General features: G+C 36.6%; 1 protein-coding gene across 1 annotated transcript; it reads right to left on the bottom strand.

Annotated features, from left to right (window-relative positions):
* Positions 1–7,062: 7,062 nt before the first annotated feature.
* On the bottom strand, positions 7,063–12,285 carry LOC135608009 (uncharacterized). The gene is made up of 6 exons (XM_065100399.1): positions 11,766–12,285; positions 11,537–11,669; positions 10,775–10,910; positions 10,247–10,283; positions 8,483–8,759; positions 7,063–8,221 (listed from the first exon to the last, which is right to left on the bottom strand). Exons 1-6 carry the CDS (start codon positions 11,943–11,945, stop codon positions 8,109–8,111), a joined length of 876 nt encoding a protein of 291 aa, XP_064956471.1. The 5' UTR covers positions 11,946–12,285; the 3' UTR covers positions 7,063–8,108.
* Positions 12,286–17,254: the final 4,969 nt, after the last annotated feature.

Here is a 17,254-nt window from a genome sequence, read left to right as displayed (position 1 = left end):
AAATAATGTATTTGTAAATGCAGCGCATTCATCAATTTCAAACTTCCTCATATTAAGAAAATGTTTGGTAATTATGTCTCTGTATTTAGGTGTAAATATTTGGTACTATCCTTGTAATAACTCATAAGATAAAGGGAATAATTTTTACAAACCAGATTTATCAAATATTCAGTTGATTTTCTTTATATATTCTCTTTTTTCTTTTTAATTCCCTTAAAGTGAGTAAATACTTCGATTATCGGATCGGGTTATCGGAGTTCAAATCTAGAACCCTTTAATGTCCTACTGTAGTGTAGGGTGCCGGCACAATCGAAAGGCAGGGAAGCCCAAGAAGCAGAGCAGCCGTCTAACTACGAAACTACCCTCTTCAAAACACGAAATTACAACCCATGCCAAGCGTCGTAAATAATCCTTTAAAGTGTGAGATGCACGACCCAATATTCAACACTAATACTTTAAAATCAATAAAGATTTATATTCAACACTAATAATACTTTAAAATCAATATTCAACACTAATTCTTTAAAATCAATATTTTAAAGATTTATAAATCTTTAAAATCTTATTCAAAGATTTTAGAATACTTTGAACACTCATGTATTCTTTAAAATCAACACTAATAATACTTTAAAATCAATAAAGATTCATATTATAATATTTTTAATAGACTTATCGTGTCAAAAAAAAATAAACTTATTCAAAAATATCAATAATCAATAATATTTTATACATGAAGGATTAGAAAAACCTAAAAACAAAATTTTCTCCCCCTTTAAAGTATTAGTGTTGGATATTGGGTCGTGCATCTCAGACTTAAATGCGATGACATATTACATGAGGCTGCTGCCACTATGAGGTCGCATCAGTGTCCTTTACAGATCGGCAATTGTGTGTTCTCATGATTTGAACCTTCGAATCATTATTGGCAAAGCACCATCAAATGAATAGTTGTTGTGGGAAGACCAAAGATAACAATCTTAATGAATGATCAACTGCACAAATAATATTCTATTCACATCTCATCAAACAAATAGATAAGAATTAAAAGTTCCTTTGATCGTCCGAGATGAGAGATAGACGAAGTCACTATCCAAATAATGATTAAATATTAAATAAGATATTCTTTATCGTAGTATTTAAAAGTAGAAAACAAATAATGATTGATGGGAATGTCTTCGGTGAATGAAAAATTAGAAAGTAAATAATGATTGATGAAGTGTGTACCAAATTTGGTTTTTGAAATTAGGAAAATAATTAAAGTGTATTTATTACATTGACAACTTTGTCGTAGTAGAGGGTATATTTTGATCGATATGATGTGGGAAAAAGATGAGTGATGCAAAACGACTGAAAGGTTAATTCCAAACATATTATTTTTACCATAAAATTGAAATATAAATATAAATATGGTATAATAAGATATTTGATTAGACAAGATGAACACACTAGAATAGGGTGAAAGAGAATAGTAACTTTCCAAGAAGAGAAATTTTTTTATTGTATAATGTTATTTACTTTTAGATTTATGGTATTCACAATCCAAACTTTGATATAAATACAATAAGTTAATGACTTTAGAGGAGTGACTTCTACGTGAACACAATGATGAATTACTATTTTTCTTATATGGTTCCACAAGATAGGTATTCCATCATGAACATAGCCAAATACGAAGTACTTATAAAAAAAAATTTTGATCTAAAATAAAATGAAAATCGATGACTATATATTTCATTTATAAGCGAAAGATAAGATTAACAAAAAAAAATATTAGTATCACCAATATTATGGTAATATATAGTTGGAGAAGATGATTGAGAAATCTAAAATTTACAAAGTAAAATTTTCACCCAATTAATCTCAACAGTTATAGAGGCAACAATATGTTATTCAACCTCTAGTGATAGTTTTATATTTATTTGAACTCCAATGGATTGAGTTATCTCTAATAAAAAATACGTAAGTTAGGATGTTCGATCATAATGATTCTGTAGAGTCAGAAGACCATATATGAAAGTACCTTTCAAGTTATAGAGATTCCACTTGATTATACTCTAATTACTTCATGATGATTGATATATGAACTAAGATAGTTTGTTAACTATAAATAAAAAAGTATTTGATCGATTGATCCCAAGGGATATAAATACATTCATAATTGTAACTCTAAGCATGAGAATTGATTTTTCAAGGAAGAAAACATCTAAAATGTGCATACATATGGTAATAGACATTCAACTTCTTATATATATTTTAGACCTTACAATGGACTATTAACATGGAACTTTAGTGTTAGGCCCAAGACGATGGTTTCATGTGATTCTACATCTCAATTCTTTTTTCAAGTCATTATTACCTATTATAAGTTGGTATGAAAAAATAGATTCTTTGTTTACATGAATCCATTATATGATGAGAGAGCACAAGAATTTAGAACATCATAACACCTCCCTTACAGATTTCCCAATAATTATCTTAATCATTTTTAGTTCCACACTAAACATCTTAGCTTAATCAGAGTATCTCCAAATTTAGATCTTCATCCTGAATCTTCTTGTTGAAAATTCTTAGCACACAAGGCTTTGACATTTTGGGCTTTAGTAGACAGTCTTATGTTGCCTTGATGTTGAAGCAAAAGTCCCTTTTTACAGTTGTTTACAACTAGAAAAGATAATGAAGAATGAAATTACAGGTTAAGTGCCAAGTTTGAAGACCATCAATGCTCAATGGAGATGAAGATTGAGACCATCATTGCTGCCTAAGCTCTCACCAATTCGGTTTGATACACCTCAGCAAAAGAAAGACATAATAATAATTGTAAGTGTCTACAAATGAACTCTATGTTTGAGATGAGTAAGGTATTTATTACTTGCAAATTGGAATAGACTTGCATCAGATTTAACTTGTATGATGCTTTTAATGCTTCACGCAACAAAGAAGGCATAGGTTTTTTTGCTTAAGCTCTGGTGGTGGTGCTTATATTTGGTAGGTTGCAAAGCCACTGCAATCAAGACATTAGCAATCAAGGAAAACATTATATTATATGGGAAGGAGTCTCCAAACTGAAATAGGAAGGCCACATCTATGACTTATTATAATTTTGTTTGAGAAAAGTTTAAATGTTTGTTGAACTTTTATAATGTAAATATTCACTGCTTGGCTTTAGATGACAAATTTTTTTGGGGATCATGTTTAAAGGATTTAATCTATTTTGTGCTTTGAGGAGGAGGATGATTATCTCAACTGTACTAAGGTTTCAACACAAAGCTTTCTTTCTAAAAGAAGACAAAGTAGCAAAACTAAAGATTAACCATCTAATCCACCTCTCATGTTTCTTTGTTTCTTAGAATTCAAGTGATTACAGTACTCTTTTTTTTTTTTTGTGCTTTTCGACTAATCCAATTAACTAAATGATCCAACTTTATTTCCTTCCTATTAGACACAATGAGGACTTCTATTATGATAATTATATAAAAAAGAAAAAAAGAAGGTTTTATATGGATATTCCTAATGAGATTAGACCCCAAGCTCCTTTTAAACTGTTCTTTTACTTTTTCTTGTGGTGGCTGCCCAAAGATGATTGGAATCAAATCCACCACATGTTGGCCCTTCAAAGGTGATTTGTGGGACAGTCAATTATTGAGGATTTGAGCTAAAAGAGTCTGACAATTGATTATTACAGCTGATGCCTCTTCATAGTGGTGTGTTCTTAGCTTCAGTAAGATTTGAGGACAGGTTGATAAGAGCAGAATCTAGATATGCATTGCTCCGAACTGATTTGACAAAAAGGTAATCAAATAATATGTCACATCGATTCGATTAAAGCATTATTTGGACTCCTTTCGTACGAGGATGATACTTCGACAGCATGACCCAACGTGATAGGACAATCTATTTGATTAAAATGATAATTGATGGTATCTAATATTATTAACATGAGCTATTAATTACTTCATAATCATAATGACTTACGTGATCGTTTCTGATATTAATCTTTTCTTTGGCTCGATGATCACCCTTGTATATTACGAAAGGCTAAAGGTTCATCTATGAAATTGATCGAGAAACTTTAGTTTCTATAAATTTTTAAATCGTCATAATAATCTTATGTTAATTTAAGCTTCAAAGAGATTGTTATCGGATTCATCCCTCACATAATTTTATAGGATTATCTACTAAATCTCTTATCTTTCAAACCTCTTAATGTGCTAGACAATCCTAATTAATTTGACTTAACAAATAGTTGACAAAGTCCTTAAGGTGTCGTTCGAGTTGTTGTTACTAAGCCAACCTCCCATGAAGGCACTTAAGGTGAGGAAGCTTAGGTAGACTGCAACTACTGATCGAAGAACTCGATGAGATCCACAACAGTGAACATCTACGAGATATCTAACATGAGGAATTATAGTGCGATCAAAAAGACAGACAGACATTTGGTTGTCTCTTAAGAAAATATGCAAGAACGCTTATATTGCTTGATGAATGAAGTTCTACATGTTGTATATTTATACATATTTAGAATAACTTAATTGTCCTCCTTATGAATCAAGATGATTGAGCTTGAATCATGGGATGATTAATATGATCGAGATACAAAATGTAAGTGTATCAAGATTATATCCTATTAATTTTTTAATGCATGACCTACGGTGGATGAGGGGATTTTTGAACTTGAGTGATACTTATGGATTTTGTATGCTTGAATGGAGAGGTTATGGTGGTGCGAAGATAAAGAATATGGTGTGATTTAAAAATATGTCATGGTACGCACCAGGCCTGATGTAAATGTTATCCACAGTAAAGACTTGGTTATCTAGACACTTCTTTATGAAGGACTTAGGGGAAACATCCTATATCTTGGGGATTCAGATCTATAGAGATAGATCCAAGAGGATGCCTAGCTTGTCCTAGTCCAGGTACATAGAAATCATTGTCAAAAATTTTGGCATAAAAAATTATAAGAGATGTCTCGTACCGATAAGACATAGGATATCGCTTTCTAGGAGTATGTCTCTAAAGACTCCTAAAGAAAGGACGAACATGGATAGGATACCCTATGCCTCAGCGATAGAGTCTATCATATATGTCATGCTATGTACCAAACATTATATAGAGCATGCTTTGAGTGTCATAAGCATGTATCAAGCGAGTCTAGGCTTAGAGTATTGTAAAGCAGTCAAGTGTATCCTTAAGTACTTAAGAATGACTAATGATCTTTTACTAGTATATGGAGGTAGTAGCCTTAGGGTTGAAGGCTACATGGACTCAAGTTTCAGTCCGATATCGATGATAGCAAGTCGAATTCAGGATACATGTACACTTTGAATGAAGGAGCAGTGTGTTGGAAGAGTTCTAAGCAAGATACTACTATTGACTCGACCATAAAGGTAGAGTAAATTACTATAGTAGAGGCAGCAAAGGAGTGAGTCCGGATGAAGAAGTTCATCATAAATTTGGGAGCCGTGCTAAGCAATAAGGAGTCGATTCCCTTATATTACGACAACTACGAGGGATTGCTCAAATAAGGGAACTCAGGTCTCATAAGAAAGTGTTCTGAGGAGGTTCTAACTTATTAGAGAGATCATGACCTGAGGAGATGTAGTAGTGGAAAAAGTTCCATCCGAAGATAACATTGCAGATCTGCTGACAAAGCCGTTGTCTCATATTGTCTTTGAGCGTCACAGGAGTCCGATGGGGATCAGACACATAAGTGATTGACTTTAGCTCAAGTGAAAGATTATTAGTCATATGTGTCTGGCAAACCAATCACGTGAGTGATGGCACGTGTGACTTGACGCGCAATTTTTTTGCTTATTATATTTTGACATTTATCACTTTATATTACTTGTATATATATATATATATATGTATATATATATATATATATGTATGTATATATATATATGTATATATATATATATATGTATATATGTATATATGTATATATATATATATGTATATATGTATATATATACATATATATGTATATGTATATATATATATGTATATGTATATATATATATGTATATATATATATGTATATGTATATATATATATGTATATGTATATATGTATATATATATGTATATATATAATATATATGTATATATACATATATACAATAAATACGAGCATATCATATATATACGAGCAGTATGATCATCGAGGCAGAACATTCGATATGGAGAGGAGAACGACGAGCAGTATAATCGTTGAGCTATCCACTGTACAGAATAAATTAAAGACCTATAACTAGAGCAAATAAGGAGAGGATGGTAATAGTCCATTTTCAGTTGTAGATCAAAGTAGCAAGGAAAAGTAAATGTTAGCAACTAAATGTTCTTTCGAAGTAAGCAAAGAACCAGGAATATAACGATGGCCAAAAAGCTCACACCATCCACACCTTCAACTTCCACCGAGAGTTGGAAAGTCTTCAGGGAGACATCCATCTCATGCAAGCAAACAATTCATTCATCTCCAGTGTCCACTCTTGTGCTGAGACCAATAGAAGCAGCTGATGGTTGGCCATCATGGCCTTTGCTACAACATGATTCTGCATCACGCAACTTTGCCATGGCATGGGATGTGGACTGTAATTGGCTGCTATTCTGATGTGGTGTCATCTCGCTCAAAGGCCATGATGCCTTTATGTTGCATGATCAGTGTGTGAATATAAAGAGGCACTTTTGGTGGGCATGCTGTCAAACTAACTGTAGTTTGTGCTCAGTTCAGTTTTCCAGTAAGAGTGAAGCTTTAGATAACACATGTCAATGATTGCATGAGTGGGTCCTTTGTCACTTCATTTCTGGAGAAATAGTTCCTCCCTGTTCTGCAAGTTCTTGCAGTGAGTTCCACCAGTCTTCGTTGATACCCTACACAACAAACAATAACATGTAGAACATGCCTTTAATCACCCATATATGTGAGCTACTGTTGTCATTTTGAGGTCCACCAGCTGCTTTAAATACGAGCAATAGGATGAACCTTAGATCCATGGAATAGTGAGGAGGTTCCCAACCTAACTTCACTGGTATAACATTCCCAAAGAAAAGTACAGGAAAATGAAGAGTTTATATTTAAACTACATTCAAACTTCAGCAATTCTTGTCAAATATGACAGTCCCTGTTTTTACAAAAAGTACATATTAAACCATCAAAGTCTTCCTGGATATCAAAACATGAGAGAGAGAGAGAGAGAGAGAGAGAGAGAGAGAGAGAGAGAGAGAGGTGGACCTAACCATGGTGGTGTTGGAGGAGTGACAAGAGGAGTCAGAACCCAAGGGACCAAAAATATCCACCCTTGGGACCATAGGGTGGTAGAGAACTCCAAAGCCTGTGGAGTTCATCTGAACTCATGGACAGGAGGGTAGGGCTAAGTGCCAAAAACAAACATTAGCACTCCTTCAACCTGTCCTACATGAGGCCAAGGCATCAAAGCCATGCCTCATCGAAGTATACAGACTACTGACAGGATAGGAAGGTTAGTGGGATCATCTCGTCCCTGCCTGGATAAGCTGAGTGGTAGATTTCACCATGTGATCTCACATTACAGGATTGTTAGGTAAAGATGGTAGAGAGAAGCAGGTTTTCTTGGGTTGGAGAGGATTCATAAAGGCTAAGACCTGAAGACAAACTAGGGTTTTGCCAGATGCTCAACTTATGTGGAAGATGCTGATGCCAGGTAAATGTTTGACCAAGCTGTTGATTTCTTTTGCTCCACGAGCTAAGTCTAAACTCCAAGGAAAAGCTTCTTTGTACCAGAGCCTCCTTGCTCTCCATTTCCTTCTTTTTAGCTCAAGCCCTCCTTGGACTTTGGGTTAGCAGGGCCCATGCACTTGAGCCATTGAACGCAGTGTTGGCTAATGGAGTCAGTGCTCCCCACCTCTGGGAGCAGACACTGTGAGCCCATCATCCGAGGGCAAAATGCGAGATGAGAGTCCTCCGAATCCCACATTACTAGATGGACCGGAAGCACTCTGGATCTTACTGTTCGGTTCAGCCCGCATGGGACTGAACTTGAAGAGATGACTGTGTGCATGACAGAAAGTGATGAGGAAGGATGACGAGTAGGGAAGGACCGACAGAATTGAGATAGAATGGAACCATGGTTAAGCCAAGGGTTGCTCGGGCACGGTCGAGGCGGAGAAGGGGGCGGGAATGAGCCGGTGAGCATAGGTGGCCGGAGATGACAGCGCCGGAGCTGTGATAGCCATAGTCATGCCTGTTTTAAGGGAAAACACACTGTTACCAAAAACAATAAAAAGGCAAAGTTAGCTTCAACATCAAAGTTGTGTGAGACATCTACTGTCAGCATTACTTTACATGACGAGTTCAACATGGATCTACTTTTTGAGGCTCTATAAGAAAGAAAAAGAAATTATCTTGTATTCAGCTATAGATAAATGTATTTTACTTGATATAATCCATAAAATCATTATCATTATTCTGTTTATGCAACAGTAGGTTGATGTAGTAGTAGTACCTGCGTGTGCAGGAGGAGTTGGTGCGATGGACAATGGCCCTCCAAAATGCTGCACGAGCCCTGCCAAACCCGTTGTCGAGGCCACTGCTGAGTAGTGGAGCACCGGTGGATAGGGAACGCTGTAGCCATGTCCGCTCGCCATTGCGGTGGCCGTCCCTCCGCTGCCTTGCCCGAACTGGAAGTAGGGGTAGAAGGCAGTGTTTCCGGTCATTATTCCGGCCGCTGCTCCATAAACTGGATACTGTGCGGTAGCACCTCCATAGACACTGTAATAACCCTGGCCAAGACGAAGGTAAAACTAACATCACTAATATATGTACAAGTCCCTGAAGAAAATGGTTATCAGATGATGAAGTTTCTCAGTCTACCTTATCAATTTGCTCAAGACAATAACTATGAGGCACTTAAACAAAATGATGAACATGAAAGATCTAAAGACAGTGTATCTCATCAGGTCCAGTTAAACATCACAAGCATTGAGATCTACAGATGCCTACTCACACAATAAGTCAAGTGAAACATGCAGAAGTGTTTTTAACTCTTGGGTCCACATCTTCTTCCTGTGGTGCTGCAGGTTTTATTTGGAGTGGCAGATGCTGCAGACTTACAGATTGTTTAGGGATAAAAGGGGACCAGACCATGTGCTTCTGCCACTTAAGTGGATGATAAAAGAACAAGAACATGGATGTTAAAATGTTTCTTATGACAGACTCGGGACCATTTCATGTGCAGCAGTACCAGATGACCTAATTTTTTTGAGAGCAGAAAAGCTCCAGTGCAGGTGATCTGTTGTTTTAGCAGATAATTTGGCTTGGACAGTGGGTCCTTCAATTAATGGCTGGTTGGGTTACATCAAGCCTCTCTCCATTAATTCATGCAGGGACATGCATGCATGGCTCCATAATGTCTTGATGAAGATTAGATTTCCTGATTGTTAATATCCTAGGATGCATCATTGATTGGGCTATGCCAACCATTATCTGATGGTCACCATCATTTTGCCTCAGAATCTCTATTTGATCATGTTCAGAAGAAGGCTTCTGCCATCTTCTAGTCCTCGGTGATTGTTTGCATTAGATTTTTCCTGCTTATAATTCTCCTTTTATTTCTTGAATAGGATAAATTTGTCTAGTCTAGGATGTGTTTTGAAGTTCTCCTTCATAGCAATGCTTCTCATAAAAATCCCCAAACTAGGATATTTTAGTTATATGATTCAAAATTGACTATTCTAATAGTGCAATTAATCAACACTTCTTGAATATTCACTATAGTAATTACTCTACTTACAAAACTATCTTATTCTGATTTTTAACTAGAGTATTACCATAAGTTCATAGAAAAAATGGTGATTCATAAACTAAAAGTTCCTCCTAGCTACATCCAAAATGGCATAGTTTTTGAAGCCCTAAGTTCTATACTAGTTATTGACCTTGGTGTGGTCATAGGCAGAAATACATCATTAGTTTCAGTTAGTTTGCTTATATTCCAGATTACTGAAAATGATAATTCTATGATAAAATACAGTAGAATTTTTATGATTTCATACTAAAGTAAATGTCTTACATTTTATGTGATATTGTGCCTTTTACTGGTACATATGTTCAATGGACAATCACATTTCAAGTAAACAAAACAAACTGTATATATTTAGCTTCGTGAAGATTCATAAATGCTTGCATATAGCATAGTGCTCGACTTTAATTGTATCAAAATGAAGACAAAGCATTGTAATCACTAGTAGAGAAGAGGAGGTGTAGAACAAACCGCTGGGTAGCTGTAGTCCGAGGAGAATGGAGAGTACCTGAAATGGTTGGAAAGAAAGAAACAAAAGGAGAGAAAGAAGATTAGAAGCATCTCCAAAACGCAAAAGAAGGTTTGACGATTTTGCATGGACTGTGCATTATGTTTGCTGCATTTCCTTGGATGGCTAAGGGAGAGTATGCATGCAGAAGCTGCTCTTTCCTGCATGCTTTCTGGTAATTCATGCATGGTCTCCGTCACACAAGCACATGCCAGAGAGAGAAAGAGAACTGGCTGAAAGAAAGCACTCAAAGCCCATGATGGACAACTGTGCACATTCATATGACAGCTTTAGCTTTTAATGTGCAAATATCAAAGATCAACTAGAGAGAGAGAGAGAGAGAGAGAGAGAGAATGTAGAGTATTGCACCATGCATCACCAGCCATATCCCATGTGAGTTGCTGCAGCATTCAAAGGGAAGCTGTGCCTGTGTGTGTGTGTGCAATGCATGTGCCTCTTTGCTGATATGATGTAATGAGGTTAAAGCTTACCCATAGAGGAGGCCATATGGGACACCATGTTGGATGGCATAATGAGGGAAGGAGGCAGGAGAAGGAAAAGCTGCACCCATCCCACCTTGGTATCCTGTATGAAAGGATTTCACCACCCTAAAGCTCCTGTTTCCTCCTGAGAGAGAGAGAGAGAGACAGAGTACAATACAAACAAATGAATGCCAACAAAATTTAAGGAATCTGATCTGAGAATCTTAGAGTTATCCTTGTAAGGTTTGGGGTACTGAAGACCAGTCAAAGAATACAATCCACACTCGATTCTGCAGAAACAAATACTCCTACACTACTGTAACACACACACACACACACACACATATATATATATATATATATATATATATATATATATATATGTATATATATATATATATATGTATATATATATTTATACATATATATATGTATATATGTATACATATATATATATATATATGAACTAATTCCTAGGATAATTGACATCTCAGGTTTGTACTTGCTTCACCAAGGCACTTGAAACATCATTATTCTAGAAAAATATCTAGATCAAATCAAGGAAGAACATGTCTTCTGTATCGTTAATCCTCCATGAGTTTTTAGATAGTATTCTGCACTTACGGCGCAATATAATCAATATTGACTAGCGAAAGAATCTGTTCAATTAGATGATCAATTAGCTCAAAGTGGTAGCAGAAGAAACTGTAGTTTAAGAGATGGAAGAACTGATCAAGGAGTAACACAAGATTATAGTCGTGATAACCCTACCATAGGGGGGTGTTGTAGGCCGAGATCTCTGAGCACCCAGTGAAGCAAGATTGCAATTAGCCCTCCGCCCATCGATCACCGGCGAGGGATCGACGCAGGCTCTCGTCGCTGCCGCCGGCTCACGGAACGTCACCTGGAACCAAGGGGAGAGAATGGGATCAAACAATACAAGTAGATCAACAACACATGAAATCATGCATAGACATGCAACCACAAGGAGAAGACTCACGAATCCATAGCCTTTGGATCTTCCAGTGTTCTTGTCGGTGATCACCACAGCCTCCAGGATCTCCCCAAACTGCTCAAAGTGCTGTCTCACTGTGTCGCTCTGGGTCTCCCACGCCAACCCCCCAACAAAGATCTTTGTGTAAGTGGTGTCTCCAAATTGCCCAGCCAAGCTTGGACTCATCGTGATTAATTCCCGGAGCAGCTCTCCTCTTCCCTTTTCCTCCTCTTTAACCCCTCCAAGATCTTTCTGACAGAAGTTGCAGCACAGGATCTTCTGAACCTAAACAAACAAGCCCAGGTATGTAGATATCTATCTAGTTCAGATCTCCCAGATGGCACAGGTGAATTGGCCAAGGTTTGGGATGAAAGGAGGAGGACAGCAGAAGAGAGAGAGAGAGAGAGAGAGAGAGAGAGAGAGAGAGAGAAAAGGAAGAAAAGCTAGAGGCAGAGAAAGGGAGACCTAATGGGGCATAGGAGCAAAAAAATAGCATTACATGTACTCTTCTTGCTCATAAATCTAGATGAGTATTGCCACCATTGCACTGCTTCCAACCATATCGATGCAATATGCTACGAACAATACAAGCTTGAAACAACTAACTTGACCGATATGGCCCTGACGTTGCCGTGAACCACGAGAATACCTTGGGCTGTGACGTTAGCTTGTCCTTGTCGTGACGGCCGCCAAAACGGAACGGCGAGATCGCAACGGGCACGGGGGCGGTTTGGTTGGACAAAAGTGCTCATCCAAATCTACTACAAATAAAAAACTGGGAAATCAATGGAACCCAATCTATGTGCTTCTCAAAAGATGTAATATATACATATATAATGATGCTTCATGAATCAAAACTAAGTTGATTAAGTACAATCCAACTCAATTAGAAAGGGCATTTGAAGCTAATAATCCCTAGTAGAGACTAGCTAGTATGATTAGTTGGGACTAAAGATTGATGTGTTTGCATCTTGAGCAGCTTCTGCAGTCAGAACCTTCGTCTTCAACCTGGAGGTGGAAAAAGCGAGACATGGGGGAGAGATTTAATGATGGATGTTCCCACAAGCAAGCAATATGGATGGCATGGCCATGACAAGAGTGGACACTCAAACAAGCTTCTCTTTTGCTTTTACTCGATCGAACTCATTTGTTAACCATTCATGCTTTGTTTCTGTACTGTATTATTTTATTTAGATGGTAAGGAATTGAATCAGCATAAAGTCAAATGTTCTTCAAAAATATTCAAGCTAGAGAATCTACTGCCAAACCCTAATCACTTCTATCCAATTTGATAAACAATACTACAAGGTATTTTTCAGTATTTATGCCAAATCATTAGGATACGGTGGGATCAGTTCCAAGTACTAATACATTCTTTGTTTTAGTGAACCCAAACTATATAAAATGATTGGATGGTAAAATATGTGAAGCTTATTTAGCAGTATTCTTCTTTATTTATATGAATACAATGAGGTGGTTAGTTCTCTGAAATGAGTGACAGCTCCAAGCATCTGAAAAAGCATTTCTTTGTAAGGAAGAAAAAGACTTATCTGTTGCCTTATTATACTTGGATGACAACACAATCATCAACATCAGCAGAGCATTATCCACCCATGCATGATCGACCAGCCTCTCCTACGCCCTAAGTAGTATCACAACAATAATACTCACCACCAATTTGTTCTATCAAAAGCAATCATAAGTTGTCCAACATTTCATTTATCAGAAGATCTTTTCTAACTTAAATAGGTAGAATAAGCATGGATTAAAAAAGAGAGGTTATTTACTAGTCTAACTTAACAACAAAAGAACTGTTCGAATTCGTATAATATTTTTGTATTTAATTTAAAATAAAATAAATAAATAAATAAATAATTAGAAGAAAATAAACATTGTTTGTGAGGTCGAGTAAGAGTTTTCCTGGGGTTTGATTACCTGGTGGGAGCTGGGATGCCTGCAACACGAGCTTCTTTTGACCAGAGAGAAGAAAGTGAGGGCACTAGCGGCTGCAGGGGAGGAGTCGTGGGCTCAGACTTACCAATCGCACGCTGGGGTCCATCAGCTCTTCTTCTTCTTCCTCACGATTCCTTGCTAAAGAATGCCTGCGAGCACGAGGGCAAATGTGTACGGCCCAACCTGTGCTTGTGCTAAATTGATTCCAAACGACCATTAGATGGCATGTCAGCATGCATTCCTGCAGTTCTTTTTAGTTCTTCATTCCAACTTTAAACATCCCATTAAACACGCATACACCCTTAAATTAAAAGTTATCATGAACACGCATACTCGATCACCATACGATTCAAACAGAAGTCTAAGACTACGGGGTGATACATCACAAAAGATCAAAATAGGCACTCAACTACATGATTTAACAGCCAATACACAGACACTAGAGCAGACTAAACAGGCAAATGAGTCAGCTTCTGAGTTCTGTCAGTGAACCGTATGAGCTACTGTGACAACCTACTCAGAGAGTGAACCCACAATGCGAAACAACCGAAAGGAAACTGATGCTTCCATTCGAGTGTCTGCAGCACCAAAGAGACCTTTTTCTCATGGAAAATGAGAAAAAGCTATTTGCCAAATGGAAACACACAACTTGCAAAAAGGACGCACCAGAGCCCTCTTCACAACTACTAAAGGGGACACAAGATAGCATTATAATGACCTACTTTTTTCTGTTAATGTCAGATTCAGGGTGTAACAATCCTGAACAATGATGTTGCAAAATACTAATCCCAAGCAGAAACTGACAGTATAATTTAGGTACGTACCTGATTGGTCTAAGGATTAAAGCATCTTCCAAGTAAGAGGCATTTTAAGCATAAGCAAAACTTGTAGCATTCCCCAAAGGGTTTGCTGGCTAAAATTGTCAGAATAGCCAACCTCCAAGTTGTTCTTGGACTAAAATGCAGTCATGTAGGCAGGACTCTGTGACAAGCAATCCACGATTGCACACAGTTTTCCTCTACAGCTCAGCCACACAATTATGTTGTTGAGGCATCCAAGATACATACTGGGATCTGCTGGAAAAGTAAGCACCAAGGTAGTAGAAACACAGACGGATATATAGTTTGTGGCTACGTATTATATCTTACTTCTAACCACAACACCAAAGCCAGAGCAAAGAGTCTCCATTTATATCATCATTGTGACCAGTGGACGTTTCATTGTAGGATGTATCCACCTATGGAACATACTGCAAAGTCTCCCTGTTGCGTGATGACGGGGTTACATGTACAGCTTGCTCAGTCAAATCAGAATTTGTAGCATGAATAAAATACTTCATCATGAATGCTCTAAATTTCAAGACAATATTTAAATACCACTTAATTTCTGTGCCAAAACTCACAGGTATTTCTCTTAGACAAATAAGTGACAAAGTTTACCTTGTAGAAGCTGTGGAAATATATTTGCCATAATAAGTCCAAGTTATGTAACTCAAAAAGATATTTGCATTGTTCACAAGTTCAATATGGTCCAAAAATTTGTGTTATAGCAGCAGAAGAACAACCATATGTATCCTACCTGATGGAAAAAAAAAAAAGTTGATATTTTTTTGTTTACAAATTGTTAGATATCCATCAAGTAAAAAAGGAAACTGATTTTAAAAATGTGAACTCTAATTTGAACACTAGTAAAAAATGAAACAACTTATATTTCTTCAGGCATTGTCAAGAATTCTCCAATCAGGAGTTGACAAGAATGGGAGGTAATCTTCTCAAGATAGAGACTACATCACTTGAATATATTATACATGCCACTCCTTTAGTTGTAAGAGAGTTGTGAGTCTTGCCACCACAGGAAGCTCCACAGGACAAGGGAATCCAGGATAGGGTCATGAAATTAAGTGGAAACAATCTTGTTCCACTAGGTATTAATTAGTCAATAAATGAAAGATATAATTCTCCCTTTTCTCCAAATATGCATCCTTGTTGAAAGGAGTTTCTGAGTATAATTTCTCCCTATCTCTTCTTCACTTAACCCTAGATTCTTGTCACCATCATCTATTGTCTTAAAGGCTCAAAATTAGACAAACTATTTCCAACACAACATCATAATTCAGCCCACCTTTCCAGCTGGTGTCTTTTGCAAAAAAAATTTAAGATTTTTTGTCCAGCACTTTATCAACCATTATAGTTGTATCAGTGTCCACATAAAGAATAGTTACCAGCTTAGCAATTGACTAATTTATGCATGAAACAAAAAAAATCTAACAAAATACATATGTAGTGTAGGCACATATTTATTGTCATAATACACTCTGAATGCACTTCACCTTTTCTCTAGATTCTGTCCTTCAATATGCCCTGACTCTTTGCTTCAACTGAGCTTTTTCACTGTGGACTTACTGATCATATAACTCATGTTATTCACTCCAAAGCAAACAAATTGGGTGAAAAAAATACCCTCTCCTATAGTGAAATGGATTCTGGAGTAGTTGAAGTACAACAATGGATATGGGGAACCAAGTCATAGAATGCAGCAATGAAGAAATTTTCCCTCCAAGTTTACTGTGAGTTCCCCAAAGAAAAAAGTTAAAGGAAACATGTATGACTAGAAAAGAAGAAATATGCATGATTGAGCACAAAGATGATGCAAGCCAGATTATGAAGTTTTTCTTTTATCATATTTCCAGAGACAACATTCAGTAGTTTAGCGCCATACATATGCATTGGTAGCTCATTATGATAGAAAATATTGATTGTCCATTTAGGTTATCTGTATCGTCTTTATAGACAGTGGGTTTAGGTTCAGAACGAGAACCGTTAACCCTTATTTTGGTAAAGTTAAAAACTCCTGAGTTCTTTCCGATCTCATCTGTGTCTCTGCTGGAAATAGAACAGAGAAACCATATTTCTCAATTGATTATATCTCCCTGAAGCAGAATCCATCTTTATGCCTTTCCTAATCAGGATATCAACAATTCAAATTATCTAAAAACTTCAAACATGCATCTCAAAGGCTCTAAAATTGCTCCCAGATCAGATCTTCTAAAGTCGATTGGACCATTTAGGTTGATGCAGGCCAAGTTCTTATCAAGTTTGATATGATTTGTACCATACTTGTTTTCAAGTCTTCCTATGAAACTTAATCTCCATTACTAGGGTCATTGGATTTTATATGTTAAATTAAGATGACATAAGCATGTCAAATTATGTTGAACTAATCCGAGCCGGCCTATTTTTTAATAATTTGCATGGTACATTTATATTAAATGCATCTATTTTTGTCTGAATTTGTACACGATCACTTGAGGTTCTAATTTTTCGTAGGGATATATAATTTGGTATGTGCATCTTAATCACAAGAGCTTAAGCTGTTCGAAAAGGACCCAATCTATACTCCAACTCTAAAATAGTTTTTGCCAAAATTACTGTTTTGTGGTTTTACCCACGGGTTTAATCACAAGAGTTTAAGCTGTCAACATATTTATGGTTTTACCCTTGGGTTTAATTTATATCAAAATTATAGTTATGTCATTTGCATAT

The sequence above is a fragment of the Musa acuminata genome, chromosome BXJ2-3 (genome assembly GCF_036884655.1).
Source record: "Musa acuminata AAA Group cultivar baxijiao chromosome BXJ2-3, Cavendish_Baxijiao_AAA, whole genome shotgun sequence".
Lineage (NCBI taxonomy): Eukaryota > Viridiplantae > Streptophyta > Magnoliopsida > Zingiberales > Musaceae > Musa > Musa acuminata.
This window is presented reverse-complemented; position numbering and strand designations above follow the sequence as displayed.